At 54.6% G+C, this 20,161-nt stretch overlaps 1 protein-coding gene across 6 annotated transcripts in view; it reads right to left on the minus strand.

The window, feature by feature from the left end:
- SZT2 (SZT2 subunit of KICSTOR complex) overlaps positions 1-20,161 on the minus strand; it is a 50,944-nt gene that overhangs the window by 18,291 nt on the left and 12,492 nt on the right. For 2 of the 6 annotated variants that reach the window (XM_067009537.1, XM_067009551.1), the window contains 36 exons: positions 18,219-18,350; positions 17,300-17,441; positions 16,789-16,895; positions 12,823-13,033; positions 12,428-12,598; positions 11,771-12,005; positions 11,452-11,581; positions 10,564-10,706; positions 10,143-10,295; positions 9,882-9,996; positions 9,450-9,667; positions 9,137-9,352; positions 8,669-8,747; positions 8,325-8,563; positions 7,885-8,053; positions 7,570-7,684; positions 7,344-7,457; positions 6,973-7,143; positions 6,711-6,805; positions 6,344-6,467; positions 6,073-6,237; positions 5,777-5,981; positions 5,357-5,472; positions 5,000-5,246; positions 3,988-4,129; positions 3,749-3,841; positions 3,532-3,610; positions 3,136-3,429; positions 2,833-2,974; positions 2,559-2,654; positions 2,407-2,470; positions 1,989-2,174; positions 1,473-1,640; positions 1,297-1,384; positions 1,126-1,218; positions 751-952 (listed from right to left, as the gene is read on the minus strand). In XM_067009537.1, the coding sequence (XP_066865638.1) occupies positions 751-952; positions 1,126-1,218; positions 1,297-1,384; positions 1,473-1,640; positions 1,989-2,174; positions 2,407-2,470; positions 2,559-2,654; positions 2,833-2,974; positions 3,136-3,429; positions 3,532-3,610; positions 3,749-3,841; positions 3,988-4,129; positions 5,000-5,246; positions 5,357-5,472; positions 5,777-5,981; positions 6,073-6,237; positions 6,344-6,467; positions 6,711-6,805; positions 6,973-7,143; positions 7,344-7,457; positions 7,570-7,684; positions 7,885-8,053; positions 8,325-8,563; positions 8,669-8,747; positions 9,137-9,352; positions 9,450-9,667; positions 9,882-9,996; positions 10,143-10,295; positions 10,564-10,706; positions 11,452-11,581; positions 11,771-12,005; positions 12,428-12,598; positions 12,823-13,033; positions 16,789-16,895; positions 17,300-17,441; positions 18,219-18,350 (5,459 nt within the window). Of the gene's footprint in view, positions 1-750; positions 953-1,125; positions 1,219-1,296; positions 1,385-1,472; positions 1,641-1,988; positions 2,175-2,406; positions 2,471-2,558; positions 2,655-2,832; positions 2,975-3,135; positions 3,430-3,531; positions 3,611-3,748; positions 3,842-3,987; positions 4,130-4,999; positions 5,247-5,356; positions 5,473-5,776; positions 5,982-6,072; positions 6,238-6,343; positions 6,468-6,710; positions 6,806-6,972; positions 7,144-7,343; positions 7,458-7,569; positions 7,685-7,884; positions 8,054-8,324; positions 8,564-8,668; positions 8,748-9,136; positions 9,353-9,449; positions 9,668-9,881; positions 9,997-10,142; positions 10,296-10,563; positions 10,707-11,451; positions 11,582-11,770; positions 12,006-12,427; positions 12,599-12,822; positions 13,034-15,935; positions 16,032-16,788; positions 16,896-17,299; positions 17,442-18,218; positions 18,351-20,161 lie in introns of those variants that run through there. The other 4 variants (XM_059063889.2, XM_059063871.2, XM_067009544.1 and 1 more) reach the window with 4 other exon arrangements.

The following is a 20,161-nucleotide window of genomic DNA, read 5'->3' on the forward strand; positions in this document are numbered from 1 at the left end:
CCAAGAGGAACCATGAAAAGGGGACAAAGGGAAGTAAACAAGATGGGAACTGGGAAAGATGGAACTCTCGATAGCAATTCTGGAAGCCTGGGTTCCATGCTTGCCTCACCAGCTGCCATACTGAGGCTTCCATCATGCAGCTCACCTTCTCTACCCTCAGATCTTCTTCCTCAGAATGGTGGGTCCTCCCTTCTCTCAACACCCCCACCCTTCTCAAAACTGTGACTAGAGCAGTACTGAACCAGATACCTAGGTATGGATCCTGGCGCTGCCGCTTACTAACTGAGACCTTGGGCAAGTATTTAACTTATCTGTGCTGGAGTTTCTTCATTCAGACCACGAGGATAGTAATAGCTCATAGGGCTGTTACAGATTAAATGAGTTGATCCGTGTAAAAACCTTAGAACGGTGCCTGCCGCATAGCAAGTACTTTTAAAATATTATCTATTATTCCTTATTTTTATATATCTACAGCTCCTGAAGCTGCTGTGAACTACAGATGCTCTTAATGCTCGGCTAGGAACCAAAATCCTCATCAGCTTTTCAACTCCATTAGGAAAGCAGAGTGATGTGCTTTGCTACAATCTGTGGGAAGTGGTCAGGAGCCCCCAACCTTAGAACACAAGTCAGACCCCTACCCAAACCCTCAGTCCCAAGTCTAGCCTTCTAACGACACTGAAGAGGGGAGACGTGGGACCAGGGAGAAGAAGCTAACATCAGAGTTGGGTATAGGGCCCCGCTGCTCCTTACCGCGCGTGTGCGTACACTTCCACACGGTCCTGCAGCACCCGGACGATGAGCCAGAAGTCAGGCAGGCAGGGCCCAGGGAGGCCCGCAAGCGAAGGCTGTGGAGGCGCCGGGCCGGGTGGGGTCCGCAGCGTGAAGGGGGCCTTCTCACCTGGGGTCTCACTGGGACCCTCACTGTCTGAGCCACTGCTGCCACCGTCATAACCTGTGTCAAACGTGAAGTTCAACCCCATCCTGAGGCTCATCTGAGCCCCAAGTGTATCAGCTCAGTGGGCCCCTCCAGTTAGTCCCTTCTGATGGGCCTGCCCACACCTTTCACTGTGCAGCCCTGAGTCCACTTCCCATCAGCTTAGTCTTCCGTGCCCCGCCCCAGCTTACCTAGGTGGTCTGAGTCCACACTGCCCTGACTGGACATGAGGCTGAGTCCCCGGCTGGGCCCAGGCTGGCTCCCTGGGAAGAGAAGGGAAATGCCTGGAGCCTCTCTCAATCCTGCCGAGGATGCCCTCTGAACATGGAAGCAGGGCCAGGGAGGTGCAAGACCTCTCTTACCTCGCTGGGGCAGGCTGGGCAGACTGACGAGCAGGGGGCCCTCAGAATCCTCTGGAGAGCCAGGGGCTTGGGGGCTGGCTGTCAGGGCCTGAGAGGCAGGAGGTCAGGATGGAGTACAGGCCCCACACTTCCACCACCACCCGCTCCGTTCCCAGGTCAGCCCAGGAAAGACTCACCTCCCCTTCGACTCCTTCTGCCCTGTCCTCCTGGCTGTGCCAAGCCCAGGCCGCCGAAGGGGGCTCCCCATGGGACCCACCTGGCTCTTGCCCAACTGCCACAAAGAAGAAGCCACTGTCAGCGTCCTCAAGAAGAACATGCCCAGGGAGGTGGAGGCGGCGGAACTCCTGGGGAGCAGGAGCCAAGGGCATAGATTAGGCAGGAGCAGCCCTCCCTATTCATGGCACCCCACACTTCCTCATCAGATCCTCACAACTACCTGGTGAAGCAGACACTAGTGTCCCTACTGCTGAGTTACGAAAAGGCTCAGTGACTTGCCTAAGGTTCAAGAGGCCCAGTGGCAAGGTTGAGCTGGGTCTCTTCCCACTGAGCTGGGCTGCCAGGCATGGGGTAAAGGTCAGACAATAGGGTGAGGAGGTGAACTCAAACCAAGGGAGAGCCTTCCGGTTCTGTATGTGGAGTCCAGGGACGGACGGGCCCCCAGTTGACCAGGGAACATTCTGAGGGCAGCATACCTCCTTGAATTGTGTGAGGGAACGCTCTGGCCCGAACACAAAGCTCAGTGGCAGGGTTTGGCGAAGGCAGGTGGAACGTCCAAGAGAGCTATGGATGTGGGCAGCTGCACGGTGAAGGGCAGGGCTCTGGGGGAGGCCCCCTCTTCGGAGTGCCCCCACCATCTCATCCTCTAGCAACCAGCGGATCTACAGGCGGAGAGCAATCCAGGAAGTGGTGAAGGGCACCTCCCACGCTGACTGGGACATCACTGCACTCTTAGATTAGGAGATACTGGAAGATACTCCACCTCACAGACTGAGAGAGGCCTCACTTGGACCCCAGCATAAACAGGGTGCCTTACCTCACCATCTGATGGAAAGGGTGTCAGTTACAGTGTTGAGGGGCTGTCACTTAGGTTGGGGGAGGGAAGGCCCTCACCTCACTCATGGTGGTCTCAATAGCCAGTCTGTGGGGTGTGGCCAAATTAGATAGTCCTGGGTGCCTAATTGGAAGAAAGGTTTAGATATTGGTTTCCAGAAAACAAAACCAACAGGGAACAAGGAACTCAGAGATGGAACATAAGGAAGAACCTGTCTTCTCCTGGAGGTGGCAGTGGGGGCCCCAGGCCATCATCGGATGGTTGCCCTGGGGATCGTGGGAAGGATGTACTGCTCTCAGATGTTGACCTGAAACAGGGTAGGAGCAAAGGTCAAAGGTCAGCAGCTATTACCCTCCTAGGGCCTCCTCAGCATTCCTTTCTTGGAATCCTTAAGGTACCTTTAGCCCCCAGGTGCCCACAGATTCCTCAATGGTCCCCCTACTCCAACAAGACCCCAGATCCCCCCACCAAACTTGCTGCCCCACCGATGGTGTTGAGGGTCTGAGGTCGGGGGGAGCTCCACTTCCAGAGGCAAGGTCAGCACAAAGACGTCCAGAGTGACACTGAGGTCCCGCAGAGGAACTCGGCCTCCAATGGGGGGGCCTTCCAGACTAGAAAGCACCTGGCCTGGGAGAGGGGGGAAGTCAGGGGTTACTGCAGCCCTGGGATGAACACAGCTTCCAAGTCTCCAGGGCTAAAAAGTTACACCCGTAGGCTCTCCCCGACCCCCAGGCAGGCAGACAGGCTGTATCGGACCAGTGGCCCTCCCCTAGGTACCCCAAACTCACCCAGGCAGGTGGGCAGGCTGCACACGGGTACTGAGCTGTGCTGGCCGCGTAGCCGCACGGAGCATGTGAGGTGCAGGAAGAGTGGTGGCAGGTCATGTGCCAGGCTCTCGGGCCCCATGGGTGAGTCGCCCCCCAGGATGCTGAAGGAGTCTTCATCGGGGTTCACGGTTTCTGCATCTGACAACGAGGCAGAGTCCAGCCCAGCAGGCCCCAGGTCTGGTTCACGGCTCTCGAGGTATTCCACCTCCAGCTCTGGGTCACTCTCGGTGACCACACAGCAGGCAGATGTGTCTCCTAGAGATACACGTCATGTGGTCAACGGGATAGGTTGGCAGCAAAGGCCCCCAAATCCTGGCTTGAAGCAGCCTCTCCACCTCTACCCGCTTGCCTATATACCTTCTTCTCCCATAAGCTCAGCCTCTGAAAACTCCAAGTCACTGACTTTTCTGTCTCCTGTGTCCCGGGGGCCCTCATCCTGGGCAAAAGAAAGAGACAGTATGATCCAAGGCAGGGCCTCAGGGAACCGAGAGTTAAGAGGATGCGGGTGGGTCAAGCGGGGCCTCTGGGGCTACAGGTTGAGGGCAGGAGGGAGGTAAGGGAGAAAGCCACTCACCTCACGTCTGCTGGATGGAGGGCAATAGAAGAAGTAGTGGGGATTGGAGGGCACTGTGCGGAAGTAGAGACCGCTTATCTCCAGGAACTTCTCCTGTTTGGGGGTTAGAAGGAGGCTACGATGTCAGTCACTGCTCGGCAGGACACTGCTCCCACCCAGAACAGACACCTATACACCCCCAACCCAGGAGGGACCACTGCCCCCCTGTGCAGGCAGGACTCTGCCCTCTCTACCCTCACCTGGATGAGGCTATGAAGGGCATCATGTGCCTCTCCTCTGAGCTGGCAGACTTCTGTCAGAGATATCTCCAGGCCAGGGTCTGGATGGCCAGGGACACGGGTGCTCTGAAACTCGGGCTCGCTTAGGTCCTCGGTCTCTATGCTGAGTGGTCAGAGTGGGGTGGGGGACAGTGAAGTGTTAGGAACCATCAAGGCCTAAATGAGCCTGCTTCCCGAGTGGGAGCAGCACACACCTGTCTGTCTTTGCCTCTAGGAAGGGTGCTTACTAGCACACGACACAGGCAGGAGGAGGCCTGGAGAAGCAACCCACCCGTCTTGGCTCTAACCTCCACATTTCTTAGTGGCTGGACATTTCTGTGAAACAGAGGAATGAGTAAGGCTGACTCCCAGTTTTCTGACTTGGACCAGTGGGTGGAGGGAGAGATCTTTCACCGTGCAGGAGGGACACAGGCGGAGAAGCAAGGGTCGGTGGGAAGAAAGTGCACTCATTGAGGAGGCATGACAGGTGTGGGATCTAGGCCTCTGGAGAGAGAACTGGGCTGGACTTGCGATCTGGGCATCACCAGTGTACTCATCCTTCCGCTCCTTCTGTTTCCCCAGTGCTGATCCACTGCAGACACCAGACACGTAGCCAGCTGTCTGCGTGCCTCTCTCCCTCCCTTCAACAGTTTTTGCCTCTATGAAACTCACAGTTTGGGGGATTATTACTATTATGTGAATGTCCTCAGAACAAACTTCTACTTTCACTGATGGCCACTGACAACTCCCCACCCCTAATCTAGCTCAACACTCCACCCCAGAACAGGAGAGCCAGGAGAACAAGGAGAGTAGGAGAGGAAGACCGCCGTGGGTGCCAAATGGGAGAAAGAAGCCTGGGCAGGAGGGCTAGGAAGCCAGGACAAAGCACGGCTGGGGACTACCGTGCACAGCCACTCCCCCAGGTCAGAAGGCCCCTGCTTACAGGGGCTTTGTCTGTGTGCCCCCTTATACGTCATTCAAGGACCATCCCAACCTGGACTCAGAAGCCAAGACAGCTCGTTCCCGAGGCTCGGGGCCCTCCTCCACACTGCTGCTGAAGGGCCCAGGGCTGAGAGGACCAGGGCTTGGGGGTGCATGAGGCAAACCCCGAGTGTGGCCACACAGTGCGAGCAGAAAAGGGGTGATGTCTACTTCCTGTAGTAGCTCCTCACAGGCATCCACTGCTATCAGCATGTCCTGAGAGGTCACGCTCTGTGCTTGCTGCAAGCTCCGGAACAGCCCTGGTGGAAGCGGAAGGGGCCACGAGGGTCAAGCTCTGCAAGGGCCTCTCCAGTCCCCATGCCTGTAATCCTGCAAAGTGGGCTCCTCCTTGCCACGGCATCACACTCACCACGGACGTAACATCGCTGTGCATGCTCCTGCAGCAAGGCACAGTGGGTAGCTGCCTCCTTGTGCCTGGGCTCCATCCAGGCTGAGGAGAGGGAAGGCTGGTCGAGGAGCTGAGTCCTAGAAACAGGAGGAAAGAGACGGCTTGGCCAGCTCCCCTGGTGACACCTCAGATTCACCATCCCCAACCTTCCGGTGGATCATCCCTAGGTCCCTACCAAATGTATCCACGGCCCAGCAAGCTCAGCTGATGTGCTGAGGAAGTCCAGCATGAAACAGGCAGGACATGGCTCAGAAGCTGAGTTCCTGCCACTGACCATCAACCTGTCTGTCCGTACCCCTGAGTATGTATCTGAGCCACAGTTGGGGGCCACGGTTGGCTGGAGGTTGGGAGAGGACCTAGGTCAACACTGAGGGCACTCACCGGAAGACGAGGTCTCGGGGCGCCTGAGGGGGCTGAGCACCCACCATCTGCTCCCTCAGCGCGTCCAGGGAACAGCTATAGATGTAGACAGGACACCGGGTCCGGGGCCCATCTGCACCCTCTGTCTGTGAAGCCTGGCGCCCAGTGTAAGCTGGTAAGTCCCGATGGAAGGGTGGGCTCAGCTCTCCTGGATTCTGGGCACTGTCTGTGGGCAAGAGGTGGCACATGGCTTTGAGCCCTCTTATCTGTTCCCATTCCCGCTGCTGCTTAACTGACTTAAGAGTCAGCAGCCTTACCGCTGGCTGGGGTGACACTGAGGATGGGGACCTGGGACTTTGTTGCCCTGACCCCAGTTCCTCCCAGATCTTTCAGGCTGGGAGCCCCACTCCAGTCCTCGAACTTAGACTTTGTCTCCTCTTGAGAGGGTCCCTCCAGGCCATAGGCAGCCAGACGCTGGACATCTGAAGAGGAGAAGCAAGACATAACTCAGGGCCGCCTGCTGGGCTGGTGAGGGAGCTCCAGGGCTTGTATCTGAGGGGGTTAGTGAGAGAGGTCAGTGGTTGGTACCTGAGAAGGTCGCAGGGAGGAAAGTCAGAAACACATGCTGGGGGGTCACAAGCCTTGCATAGCAGCGCCACTGAGGGGGCTGGGCAGAGTTGACAGGCCCGAGAGTTTCAGAAGGGTCTAGACTCTGTAAGAGAGAAACAAACTTAGAGCCATCTATAAGGGACCATCCAATGCCCACTCTCTTCCTCCGCCCGAGACTCCATCCTCAGGGATAGCTTGCAAGATCGGGAACCAAGGGGAATGATGGCATCCTGTCAGTGGAGGGAGGAACTTACTATCCCCAGTGATGGAAAGCTGGGATGTGAATATGTGGGGACGGCAGGAGGTCACTATGACAAAGGGCTCAAGGGGATGCACCAGTGCTGACCCGGCTGGGAAGAACTGAGTCTCCGCTGGCCTGGGCACTGCCGCCTGCTTGATCCTTCAGGATCCCACAGTCCCCCACCAGTGGCCCCTCTGGACCTACAATGGGGGTAGACGGGGGGGGTGGGAGAGAGCAGGGTCAGCAAGAGAGGCAGGGCTCTGAGGTGAAGGGAAGGGGAGCCCAAGACCCAGACAGAAGCCACCCTGTGGGGTGGGGGAAAGCGGCTGGGCCGAAGTCCAGGGCCGGGAATGAGGCGGGGGCTCACGTGGACTGTGGCAGCTCCTCCGCAGCACTTCACGCGGGAAGGCGGCCTGGTCGGCGGCGGGGAGCGGGATCTCCCGGTCACTCAGCTCCTGCCCCAGGCAGCTGTGCAGCAGGCACAGCACCATGTCGTTGGCGGGACAGGGCCCCTCGGCGAGAGGGACGCCCTCTGGCTCTGCCCGACACACACTCTGCTCAGCACCAAGGGCCTCCTGCTGCCCGGTGCCCCCGGCTCCGCCCCAACAGCCCGGCCCCTCCTGCAGCCTCCCAGCCCCCTCCTGCCCCCTCACTCTTCTGCTCATTCACAGACTCATCTGCCCTCTGTGTTCTAACACTCCCTGGCTGCCTGGCCCTCTAGGTACAAGGTTCACCCACCTCTGGAAAGCAGAAGGAAGAACATCTGGATCTGCTGGCACTGCGGCAACAGTCCCATTAAGTCAAAACGGAAAGGGATCTCGTGGACACAGGCGTCTCCTCCCTGGTCCAATCCTGGGAGGGAGGGAAGGAAGACAAGAGCGCAGTGAGGCCCACAGTCCCTGTCTGTGGCTGCTTTCTCCCCACCCGCTCCCCTGCTCCTCCCCAGGGGCCCCTCCCCACTGACCGTCAGAGACCCTCGGCTCCAGGGACAGGGGACTCCACTCCTTGCTCTGGCACAGCTGTATCAGGTACTCAAAGCTCAGCATGGAGCCTATGCAGGCAGCATCCCGAGGGTGGAGCTAGAGGAGGAAGAGCAGAGGGCAGGTGTCAGCCCCTCCTGGCCAAGAGGACCCCAGCCTCCAGCTCTCAAGGAAGCCCTCACAGTCACGGACATTCAGAACACAGAGACTCAGGGGGACCAGGAAGCCACCAAGCTGTGCTGCTCCCAAGGGGATGCACCCAACCTGGTAAGTGGTGGGGTACTCCTGAGGCCACTCACAGCTCGAGGGATCTCAGAGTATGCCAAGTCCTGGAGGTGCCTCCAGCTCTCAGGGCCAGGTCCCACTCGTCCATACTGCGGCTCCACCCACACCTCGGTGACCAGGTTGAGCTCCGAGTCTCCCTCCAGGGCCTCCACCTCCACATCATTGTCATCATCTGTTGAGAAGCTAAAGGAAGAAGGGCTCTGAGCCTAGAAGAAAGGAGAGTCCAACCTACCACCACCTGGTTGGGATTTGGTCCACGGAGGGCGGGAAGGCCAGGGCACACGGGACAGCCACAGTTCACACGTGGTCTCTCCAGACCTGCGTCTGCCCAGTAAAGAATCTGGAGACAGTATCCCCCGCCCCAACTCTCAGCACTGGGAGACAGAACTTCAGGGGACAGTAGGAGGAAGGGGGAACGTGGAGTAAGGCGGCTCAGAGAGGGGCTGGGCCTCACCTGTCCTTGGTGGAGGTAGAGTGCGGGGGGAAGAGGATGTACTGGACGACACACGTGTGCCTCTCTTCGACTGCAGCCTGCCCCGGGGGCTCATTCTGGGACAGGATGGGAGAGCTTGGCCCTGCCCCAGCCCAGGCAGAGATCTGGCCTGGCCCAGCTCTGACCCTCAGCACTTTAGTCCTCTCGCCACACTGTCCTGGGACTGGCCTCAGGCCTTGGGTCCTCTGGCCACAGGGTCCCTGTGAGGCAGCGTTTCCAGCGGTCCCAACCCAGCTCAGAGGTGAGTATCCCTGGGATGACGATGATGGACCTTGGTGGGAGGGGTCGTGAGGGACAGCACATACCTGAATTGGAAGCTCCAGGACCATGTTGATGATTCCTTCCCCGCTGCAGGCAAAGTGGAACCCTTCCGAGAGCCGGACTCTGAAGCCCCACAAGAGTGGGGGCGGGGACAGGATGAGATGGGGAGAGACACTCAGTGCACAGCCCCTGCTTCCCACGCCACTTACACACCCACTTTCCAGCAGCCATCCAGGCAGACTTGTCTGCTGGTGGCCCTGCCCAAACGACTGGTCCCTCAGGGGTGGCAGGTCCAGTTAGGGCCAGAGGCCAAAATAAGCTGAGTCTGGGGAGTCGTGGTGGGGAGGGCAGCAGCCCACACTGCTCTGTGCTGGATCATCTGCATAGCAGCGGCCACAGCAGAAACTGGGGCTGAGAGGGGGTAGTACCTGGCTTAGGCTTTCTGCCAGCTTCCAAACCCAGAGTCTACACTAGACTCTGCCCCAAGTTGCCCAGCAGGCTTGGTGACGTACTCAGTGAGGATGGAGAGGAGCTGGGCGATGGCGCTGAGCGGCAGTGCGGGGGCCAGTCCTGATGGGATGCTCCAGAGCCAGCGCTGATGGTAGAGGTAGCGGGATAGCGATGCTAGGCTAGAAGAGGCTGAGCGGCCCGACACCAAGGGCAGTGGCCCTGGTGGCTCCAGTGTCAGCAAGAAGGGTGCCCGGTAGTCCAGCGGTAGCTTCTCATACCTGAGCAACGGGCAATTCCCAGTTGATCTCTACTCATACCCAGCTTAGCCGCAGCCCCCCACGTGCTCCTGGCCCTGTCCCCACTCTCTTTACCAACCTGATGAGCAGCTTGTCCAGTGGCTTATGCAGGACCACAAGGCAGGGCCGATCAGACAGGGCCTGCTGTGGCCCCAGCAGGTGGGGGGACTTGGAGGGAGAGTTGCCCCCACCGGCGCCCCCCAGCCCTTTTCGTTTCACCTTGGGTGTTGGCTCTTTGCTTTGCACCCGGTGGGGGAAACGTAGGCGCAGGATTTCTTCCCGCAAGTCCGACACGATCTGAGGGAAAAATGTGATCAGACCCTTCTACTCCCGTCTCCTACAGATATGGAGAAGGTGCCCACAGACAAGGTGAGAAAGCCTTGTACCCCAAGCCTTACTTGGTCTGGGGGCTCCTCCCTCTATTGGCTCTGGCCCTGGGGAGTCTGGGGAGAAAGAGCTAGTCAACATTCCAGGGCTCCTTGGTCTGGGAGTGAGTCGGGGCCCAGCTCACCTTGTGCCGAGCCTGTGCTGGTGTGCCGATGGGGAAACCCAGGCGGAGCACCATGCACGGGGCCTTGGAAATGATGCGGACCATGTAGAAGGAGGAGGGGGGCTGGTCTGGGGCACTGGGGAGAAACAGGAGGGAGTCCGTGAGCAGCCCTTGGCTGGGAGAAGATGGGTTTAGGAGGTAGGAGGGAGAGGGTTCGGGGTGAGAGGAGGAGACGTGGGAAGAGGGGGAGGGGGAGGAGTGAGGGGACATCACTTTGCCCACCTGGAGAGCAGCTTCACATAGGAATAGCCCTCGACTAGCACGAAGCTGCTCCAGTCACGGAGCAGGGAGGTCAGCGAGGAGTGTGAGATCCTGCACTGGACGGTGCTGTAGCGGCCATTGCTGCCCGGGGTGTGCAGGTGCTTGGGGATTGGCCTGGGAAGAGGGTGCGGAGGGAGGGTGTGGAGGGAGGGCAGCCCTGCCAGCCCGTCATGTGGCAGAAGAACAGACTGCTACCTCTCTCTGCTAGGCCCTGTCTGAGGATCTGAAGGCTCATGAGCAGGAGGGCTAGGACGGCTCGGAGTTTTCTTGGCCAAGGTCGGTATGGGCTCATCTGCTGCTTCCCTTCTCCATCAATCACTCCCTGTCCCCCTCACCCCAGCCCCTCCACCCCAACGATGGCCCAACTATGGCGGATACCCACGTGTCATGTTCCAGGATCAGCACTAGGCGATGCATGTGCAGCCAACGCTGCCATGAGTTAGCATCCATGGACAGCACTGGCTTCCAGTAGGCAGCGAACTGGGCGTGGGAGGAGTCGGAACCACTGTGCTGAAGGGAGAGCACCTGGGGACAGGAAGTACAGCCCTATAGGAGCATTCATGAATAACCTCCACGCAGCAAACAGAGCCGTGGGGCGCAGGAGGTCAGAGGTGGCACTGGTGTAAGGCTAAAGGAACCCATGGCCCAGCCTGGGACAGAGGCAAAAATGGCCTCCAATACGAAGGCTGGATTAGGATGAAAGAGCCCAAGGACAGGCTGTGTAGCCCTTTAAAGCTGAATCCAGGCAAAGGATGGAACTTCCATCACTGACTTTGGAGGAAAGCCACTGAGTGATGGCAGGACCCCAGGATGAGGCCACTGTTTGCTAGCATAAGCCTCTTGCTTGTCAGTGCTAGGCTGACAGCTGGGGCTGAGTGTGGCGAAAGCACAGGACAAAGGGAGCCATGGTCTTCAGGAAGTGCACAGTTCACGGTGGCTGGCTGAAGGTGCTGGGGGAGGCCAGAGTATGCCACGTGGAGATGGGCAAGGGGGCCCGCAGTCGGCTGGGAGACAACCACCTAGACATTCTGCAAGTCTTTACCTCTGACACCCATGGTCTGCTGAGGACAGCCTCTCTCTATAGACCCTTCCTTCCCCCGGGGGTGTGGAAGGAGGGAGGGGGCTCTCAAGGCTAAAGCTCAGGGTCCTGGTTTGGGGGCCTCAGATTTGAGAGGAGAGGAAAACGAACGTGGTTCTGGGATCTAGAGGCAGTGCCAATCCAAGTCTGGGTGGGCACAAGATGGGGAGAGTGAGCGTTGGGGCCCCTCACCGGGGTGGTGGAGCCGGGTGGGATGTAGAAGAGAGGCACTCCGCTCTTGGTGCTGTCGGGAAGCGTGAAATGTTCCGGGACTGAGGAGAAGGACTGAAGGTGGGCTAGCATCTGGTCCGTCTGATTAATGCTGCAGAACAAGTGCCAACCCTGAGCCTCACCGGACTCTGGTGAGTCAGAGGAGGGGAGCCCCAGGGGCACAGGGAGCCCTGGACACAAGCCTAGTGCTCGGGGTGACCCTCTCTAGCCCCCAGTTTCACACATCTGTCCCTCCACACAACAAATGGGGCACCCCTCACTGAGCGGTGACCTCACTCACCTCTGCAGCGTGTTCCAGAACCGCCGGATAACGTGGGTCCGATACAGTGAGCGAATGGGTTGCCTTAGCGCACAGGACACATCATGCAGGATGTCATAGCCACCTTCCATTGTCACTTCCACCCGGGTGCCTCGAGGGCCCTCAGGCTCCAGAGGCCAGGGTGCCACAGCCACATACTCGATGCGCATGTTGTGTTTCCACAGCAACACCAGCTTCACCTCCAGCTGGGACCCTCCTTCAGGGGAAGCAGGAGAGCTGGTTAGGGCAGGAGGGCATGGGACTCCAGGCCTGGTACTGAGTTCTATCCGAAACCCCACCTACCACATGGAACTCTAGCCTGGCCAAAGGTTCCAAGCGTGGTTCCACAGAATGCAGGCCCAGAGCCTGCCAACTGACACAAACTGAAGTTTGTAGGAGTAATCTGAAAACAAAGCTAAGTTCAGGACACCACATCATCCTCAGCTGACTCACCTGGGGCAACAGGAGATGGAACTGGGAAGCTAAATGCTATGAGAACTAAGCCCTGAAGGCAACTCAGAACCCACTTGTCTCAAATGACAGGCAGAATCTGTCACTGAGACACCCTTTCATGCACGGTACATGTGTGTCTTCTGCTTTGTTCAGACCTGTGGGATACAGCAGGGCCTAAACCCTTACCTTTGGCCAGTGTGACCTCTCGGACACCGTAGCCCTCTCGAAGCCGCACAGACACGGTGCTGACCAAGTCAGCCAGCACCTCCTTCTCAGTGTGCTTCTTCCGGCGCAGGGCCAAGGCAGGGTTACTGCTTGCGGAGACCAGGTGCTCATTAAACAGACGGTGCTGAGAGCCTAGAAGACCAGTGAGGATGGGGAAGGGGAAAGTGTTTTATCTGTTAGCTGACAGAGGCACAGGAGCAGAGGCTACACTGAGTCGCGAGAGAACAGTGCCAAAGCCGTCAGCCCCAGTTATACTGCTCGTGCCCCGGGAACGCAAGCCCTAGATGGATTCCTGCGTATCTCTAGGTCCACATTATATTCCCCCGTCCCCACACCTGCCCCAGTCTGCCACTCACCGCAGTAATATTCAGGGTTCAGGGCTTCCCCACTGCGCAGGAAGGAGTAGAGGAGAAACGCCCGGTGGTAGACAGTCAGACCCAGGTTGCCTGGCTCGGGCTCAGGACAAGTGGACAGGTAGGAGCCAAATGTTGCCATCGCGATGAACTTCATCAGTTCCACGTTGGGCACATGGCCAAAACTACAGTCATAAGAATAAACTCCTCCTACCTGAAGAAAGTGAGCAATTAGAGACCTAGCTCCAAAAGAGGCACCAGGCTGGGTGGCTGCTCCCATCCCTGACCCACACAGTGGGAAGTGGGCTAGTGTTCTCCCAAGAAAGACCACTGCTCTGCAGCTTTCCTTCCCTGAGCCCTTCTGTCTGAAGCCCATGCCATCTAGCCACACCCCTCTTGCTCCACATCAAATACCAGCCAGCCCCCATTCACTAAAGATTTTGGCCACTGGTTCACTGGATTCCTGTCATCACCTCAAGACTACAGTGTCTAACAAAGTGCTTCTCAAACTTTAGGGTGCACACAAAACACCTGGGGATTTTGTTAAAACGCAGCAGGTCTGGGGTGGGGCCTGAGATTTTGCATTTCTAACAAGCTCCCTGGTGATGCCAAGGCTGCTGGACTGTGGACCATATTTTGAGCACCAAGTCTAAAGACTGGAGGTTGGCAAACAACATATATAACCTGTGGTCAAATCTAGCCTATCATCTATTTTTGTAAATAAAGTTTTATTGGGACTTCCCTGGTGGCGCAGTGGTTAAGAATCCGCCTGCCAATGCAGGGGACACGGGTTCAAGCCCTGGTCTGGGAAGATCCCACACGCCGCAGAGCAACTAAGCCCGTGTGCCACAACTACTGAGCCTGCGCTCCAGAGCCTGCAAGCCACAATTGCTTAGCCTGCATGCCACAACTATGGAAGCCCGCAGGCCTAGAGCCCATGCTCTGCAACAAGAGAAGTCACCTCAATGAGAAGCCCGTGCACCGCAACGAAGAGTAGCCCATGCCTGCCACAACTAGAGAAAGCCCCGCATGCAGCAGCAAAGACCCAACGCAGCCAAAAAGATATATAAATAAAATAAGTAAAATAAATAAATAAATAAAGTTTTATTGGAACACAGCCATGCCCATTCATTTTCTTACCGCCTGTGCCTCCTTTCAGGCTATAAGAGCACAGCTGAGTATTTGTGACAACCACATGGCCCACAAAGCTTAAAATGTTTACTAGTTGGGGGGACTTCCCTGGTGGTGCAGTGGTTGAGAATCTGCCGGCCAATGCAGGGGACATGGGTTCGATCCCTGGTCTGGGAAAATCCCACATGCCGTGGAGCAACTACCCTGCGCCACAACTACTGAGCCTGCACTCTAGAGCCCACGCGCCACAACTACTGAGCCCGCGCGCCACAACTACTGAAGCCCACATGCCTAGAGTCCACGCTCTGCAACGAGAAGCCACCACAATGCAAAGTCTGTGCACCGCAACGAAGAGTAGCCCCTGCTCGCCGCAACTAGGGAAAGCCCGCGTGCAACAACAAAGACCCAATGCAGCCAAAAATAAATAAATAAATAACGTTATATTTTTAAAAAAATATTTACTAGTTGGCCCTTTGTAGATGTACTCTAGATGGTTCATTCAATTCCCTGGCCTCTATGCCCCTTAACCCTTATCACCAGGAACCTTATTCCACTCACCTGCCCACTGACTACACATTGGCCCTGGGCTTCACCTGGAACCATTTGTTCTTTGCAAATTCAATTGCCACATCTGACTGATTACATAAAACTTTGTCCCATTTTTAGGTTCCTTCCATCTTCCTCCTGCTGCTCTTTGACTTCATTAAGGCTCCCAGGCCTTGAACCTCTACTCTTTTCAAATCTATCCACGTCCTCCTGGCCCTCCTTTCTCAACCCAGCCTGGACCCCATGGTCAAGCAACTTCTTATGCATCATTCTCAACTCCCTGGCTGTCTTCACCTTTTCTCTGCTTCCACGTGAAAACCCCAACTAGGATCACAAGTTCTATACCCAGATCCCAAATGAGATCCCAATGAATCCCAAATGGAAAGAAAAAACTGCATAGTTGTGTAGGTTAGCACCACATCAAAACATATGACACCCAACCCGGCCTTCAGGGCTGTCCTCAGTGCCACTCTTCCTTCCCGGCTCTGCGTCCCACCCTCCCTCCCTCCCTCCAGTACACATCCTCACCTTCTACTTCGGAGAGAAATCTGAGGCCTCCTTGGTAGAATTTATCTACATCTTCACTTCTATCCAGTCTCAAAGAAGAAGTGACACTCTCCTGCTCCTAAAGAGTCAGTCCCTCCATCTGTTTCTTGAGCTAATGCCCTCCTGTCAATTTAGGGACTTTACTCCATCCGGCTTCCTTTCCTTTCCCTTATTTTCAAACTCAGCTTCACCATAGCTCCTTGGAAACATGCTGAAGTCTCTAGCTTAAAAAAACAAAACAAAGAAGAACATCCCTCTCCTTCTACCCTGTACTCCCCTCTGGCTGCCATTCTCTCTCTCGCTCCCCACTTGATCTGAACAACCAAATTCTGCATGTCAACACTTTTCTCTACTTCTTTCTCTTCTAGCCACTCTTCAATCCACTGCAATCATTTCCCTCGCCACCTCTTCACTGAAATGGCCTGGAAAAAATCCCCATAACCACCTCCTAATCGCCAAACCCAAAGGGCACTTTTCTTCTCTCTCTTTTTTTTTTTAACATCTTTATTGGAGTATAATTGCGTTACAATGGTGTGTTAGTTTCTGCTTTATAACACAGTGAATCAGCTATACATTTACATATATCCCCATATCTCCTCCCTCTTGCATCTCCCTCCCACCCTCCCTATCCTGTCCCTCTAGGTGGTCACAAAGTACCAAGCTGATCTCCCAAAGGACACTTTATTATGTAATTATGCATTATGCTAAGCCCTTTAAATGCATCATTTCACCCATTTACAAATGAATCCAGCCAAGAAGTGACAGTGATGTGCCCCATGTCACACAGCCAGTAAGTGAAGCCAGGATGCCGGCCAGGCATGCCTAACTCTAGGGGTGATGCTTTACAGCTACCCTGTTGACCCACAGGCACCTCAAACACAACATGTACACACCTGGATTCATCGTCCTGTCCTCACTCCACCCCAACTGCTGCTCTCTGTTTGCTCTGCCAGATACACAGTCATCAGCAAAGTCAGAAACTTGGAGACATCCTTAGCCCCTCTCTCTTGCTCTCCCCTCACATTCTGCTGATCATAAGTTATGTTGACTCTACCGCTTCATTTCCTCAATCCTACCCCGCTCTCTCTTACCCTGAATTCCCCCAGTTTAAACCCTGATCCTCTCTCACCTGACCACTGCAATTAACAGCCTCCCTGCCTTCTCTCCTGCCCTTCCCCCAGCAACAAGAATGACCTTTATAAAACATAAACCCAGCTAGTGGTTTTCCTTCTATGTATCTGCATCACCCGCAGAATTATGTTGGAAAGCCTAACACAGCAGAAGCAGCTTTCCATGCTTGGCCTATGCCTACACTCCAGCCTTGTTTTCCACAGCTCTATGCCTCTTATCCTATAGTCTGTCAATCCAAACTGGCTGCAGGTCCCTGAATATACCTACTCCCTCCTCTGCTTAAGCCAGTTTGAGCTGGGTTTTCTGACCCTTGCAACCAAAACAGTAATAATTAATCTAATAAGAGAGGCGGGACTGGAACTGACTGCCAGACTGCAAATTCTGCACTCTTCTTACTATAATATGCTGTCTCTCACATCCTAAGGAAAGAGGACAAAGATGAGAGTCCTCTCCCACCACAGTACCTACCCTGTTCTAGACATGATACGCCCCCCACCCTCCAAAACTATGTCATTGGCTTTACCTGGGAAATCATTGCCTGCAAGAAAGTAACCAGCCACAACCCACTTTGTGATATATGACACTTCCCTCTCCTCCTTCCCAGAAAGTCCTCACCTGCACAAAGGAACAAGCCACAGTGCCACTGCGAAGCTGGTTCAGCAGCGTCTCACAGACAGCAACATCAGGGACACTGGTCACTCCATCTGTGATCACAATGATACCTGGAGCAGGAAGCATCAGACTCAGACCTGGGGACCCTGGCCTGATCAAAGTCATGGGGAGGCATCTGATGGACGGGGCCTCAGTATCCACCAACCAATGTGTTTTATAATCCTCCAGCACCTTTCCTTCTCTCCTTCCCTCTTGTTCCTTCCTCCTGAGGGCTGGATCCCAACTCCCTCCTAAGTGACGACCTTGGTGCTCTACTCCTCCCCACTAGGGTCCATGACGGTTGTCAGAGCAGGGGGTACTTGAGATATACACTAATAAACACTTACCTTTTACAAACAAGGAAACAGACACTCTTCCCTGGGGCCCACTGATCCCCTGGAACCTCTACCTTTGCTGATAATGCCCCCTTCCCTTCCTGTATTCCCCCAATCCCACCAACATTCCTTCTACTGACCTGCACTAGAGTTTGACGGCAGCAACTGCAGTGCCAAGATGCCCTGACGGATCATACTGACCAGTCCAAGATCAGCTGTCACCACGGAGACTCCCACTTTCCGGCCCGGGGGCTCCCCTGAGTCTGGGGACTGGTCCTCTGCCTGGCTCAAGTGACAGAAAAGATAGAATGGGACAGATGGCACTGCTGCCCCCTCCACAGCAAAACCAGAGTTTATAGCCCAGCATTGCCCAGGCCAGATGGGCCTAATCCTGTGAGGACCCCAATTCCCCTACTGTGCGGCCAAGTCCTGACTATGCTCCCTCCCCTAATGTGTGCTTGGATACTGACCCTCAGATGGGCAGGGAGTCCAGCACCAGATGAAGCACCACACTGTACTGCAGCAGGGCTGGAGTACAAGGCTCCAGCCTTGTACAAGGCTCCTTTTCCATATTTTTCCCATCGCCATTATGAAATATCTTACACATCAATCAGATTAAGTCTTCAGACATACAGAACTGCTATCTGCCTGGCTACTTCTAGGATATCTAAAGGAACGAGAGAGTGCACTGTAGTGAGCCCAAGCAGCTTTATCGCTGATGGTACAAAATACTAGAGATCAAAGTCACCCATGATCACCTTCTCAGAGCCACTTGGGGAGAAGATCCAGGACTGAAAAAATACAAGCAAATGGCCTTCACATTTTCTCCCAGCAAGAACGTGTGTGTCTTGGGGAGTGTATCCGAGCTCTCTTCAACAGGAAACCTGTTGTGTGCACTCACTAGCACTTCTTTCCTTGGCTCCCTCTGTCCCTGGCTTTTAGCCCTTTTTTCTGCTGTCTTTTCCCTCTATAATATTTGGCTTGTCCTTCTTCTCTCCTCTCCGTCCCTTAACAGCTCCTCTTTCTAACTGGCCTCTATCCACTTTCTCTCCCACATACCTGGCTCTGGGGATCATACTGCTGCTGCAGCATGGTGGCCACCTTATCCTCAAAGAGACAGAGCTGCTCATACACCTGCTGCAGGAACATTTCCCGCTGGGAAGGGTCCAAAAGGCAGCCCTGGACCAGCACCTTAGAAGCACAATGGAAAGAGCAAGACATGAAGGTGAAGGGGGACACTGGGCAGTACCCCTCTGGTCTCCCTATTTATTCTCCACACTGGGCTTCCCCAAGCATGGAGGCACCATAAGATCTTCCAGTTTCCTCCACCTTGGCCTCCGGAACACCGTCTATAAGCTGCCCTATCTGGCCAGGCAAAGCCTTTTTCATTGACTCCTACTTTCTTATTCTCGTTGATTTCTAAGCACTGCACACAGAAGCTGTTCTGCAACTTTTCTCCTTTTTAAACTCAAAATCTTATTCCCCCAGTGAAAGCTCCTTCCTTCCTTTTACCCTCAGCAGATAATTCCCACCTCCCTCTTCACAGAGAAAGGAAACAAGTCAACAGGAACTACCCACTCACCCTAACCCTGAGGGTGTACTACTCTCCAACCCATCGAAAATGTCCTCAGTGTTTGCTAGACGTTTATATCTATCTGTGTTCTAGTTCTTCCTTTCAGGCTCAGAAGAAAAGACTCCTCTTCCTCCTTTTCTCCCTAAAGTTAATCGTTCCATCTTCTCTTGGATCTTTTATCTAATAGCTTCATTCTCTCTCCATGGGGTTTCCTTCCTTCTACTCTCGACATAAATAAATGCCCCCATCCTAAAAATTTTTATAAAGGCCTGGTGGTCCCTGTGGTGGCCCTCGGGATCTCTCCTCTCTCCCTGCCCCCATCAGACTCCTACAACCTGCCCACTTCTCCCCAACCCCTGCCCTCCCATGCAACAGCTACTTCTCTCCGTTCAGAACTGGGTGAGTGGGTGGGGACAGCCAGAAGAGGGCAGAGTGTGACTGGACCACTAAAGGCCTGACTGTGAGAACAGAAACAGAATCAGAGGAATAGTGGGAACTGGGGCTGTGAAAAGGTGAGAAAGATGCTCAGAGCTGTATTGTTTACAAGAGTGAAAACTGGGTCAACCTAAGGGTCCAACAGTAAAGGTTTGGCTAAATATATAATGACAAAATATGATAAAATATTAAGACAAGTGGTCATTAAAAATTGTGTTTTCAAAAATATTTAGTGACACGGAAAAATGCCCATATCATACGTTAAAAAAGCAGGATGTAAAACTGTGTGTTTAGAACGAGCCTGATGTTTCTCCTCTCTCTGGATGGAGGGGTGGTGGTGAGGGAAGTAAACACAAACTCAAAGAGAAGAAACACAGTCCACAACATGTCAATAGTAGTTATTTCTGGGTGGTTATTATGAGTGAGTTTTGTGAGTTTTTTATATTTTAAGTATTTTTCAAATCTCCTTCACTGGGCATGTATTATAAACGTGACTGTTTGTTTGTTTGTTTTGAAAAACAGCAGGATGCATCTTGAGGGAGCTACAGAGACAGCGAGGAAGCTGTCTGACTTCTTAGCTGACTTAGTGGCAAGTGGCCCTGGAGGCTTACCTAAGTTCTCAGTCCTTGTTCAGGACTTATCTCCTCTCCCATGCTGCAGTACTCTTCTGCCTGTTCTCCCCAATCCAGAATTTGTCCCCCATCCATCTTTCTCACCAGCCACAAATAAATGTGATCTTCCTAGTGTACGCATCTGATCCTGTCACTGACATTCCAAACCTCCAGTGGTTCTCTACCCATGGCTAATAGTTTTAACAGCTAACATTTGCATGTTTTCTATGTGGCAGGCACCGTTTTAAATGCTTGACATGTATTAATTCAACCACCATGCAATACTGGTACTGTTGACATCTCCATTTTGGAGAAAAGACCCAGATGCACAGAGAGGTTAAGTAACTTGCATAAGAGCACACAGCCAGTAAGTGGTATAGCCA

Source organism: Kogia breviceps, chromosome 1 (assembly GCF_026419965.1).
Source record: "Kogia breviceps isolate mKogBre1 chromosome 1, mKogBre1 haplotype 1, whole genome shotgun sequence".
NCBI lineage: Eukaryota > Metazoa > Chordata > Mammalia > Artiodactyla > Physeteridae > Kogia > Kogia breviceps.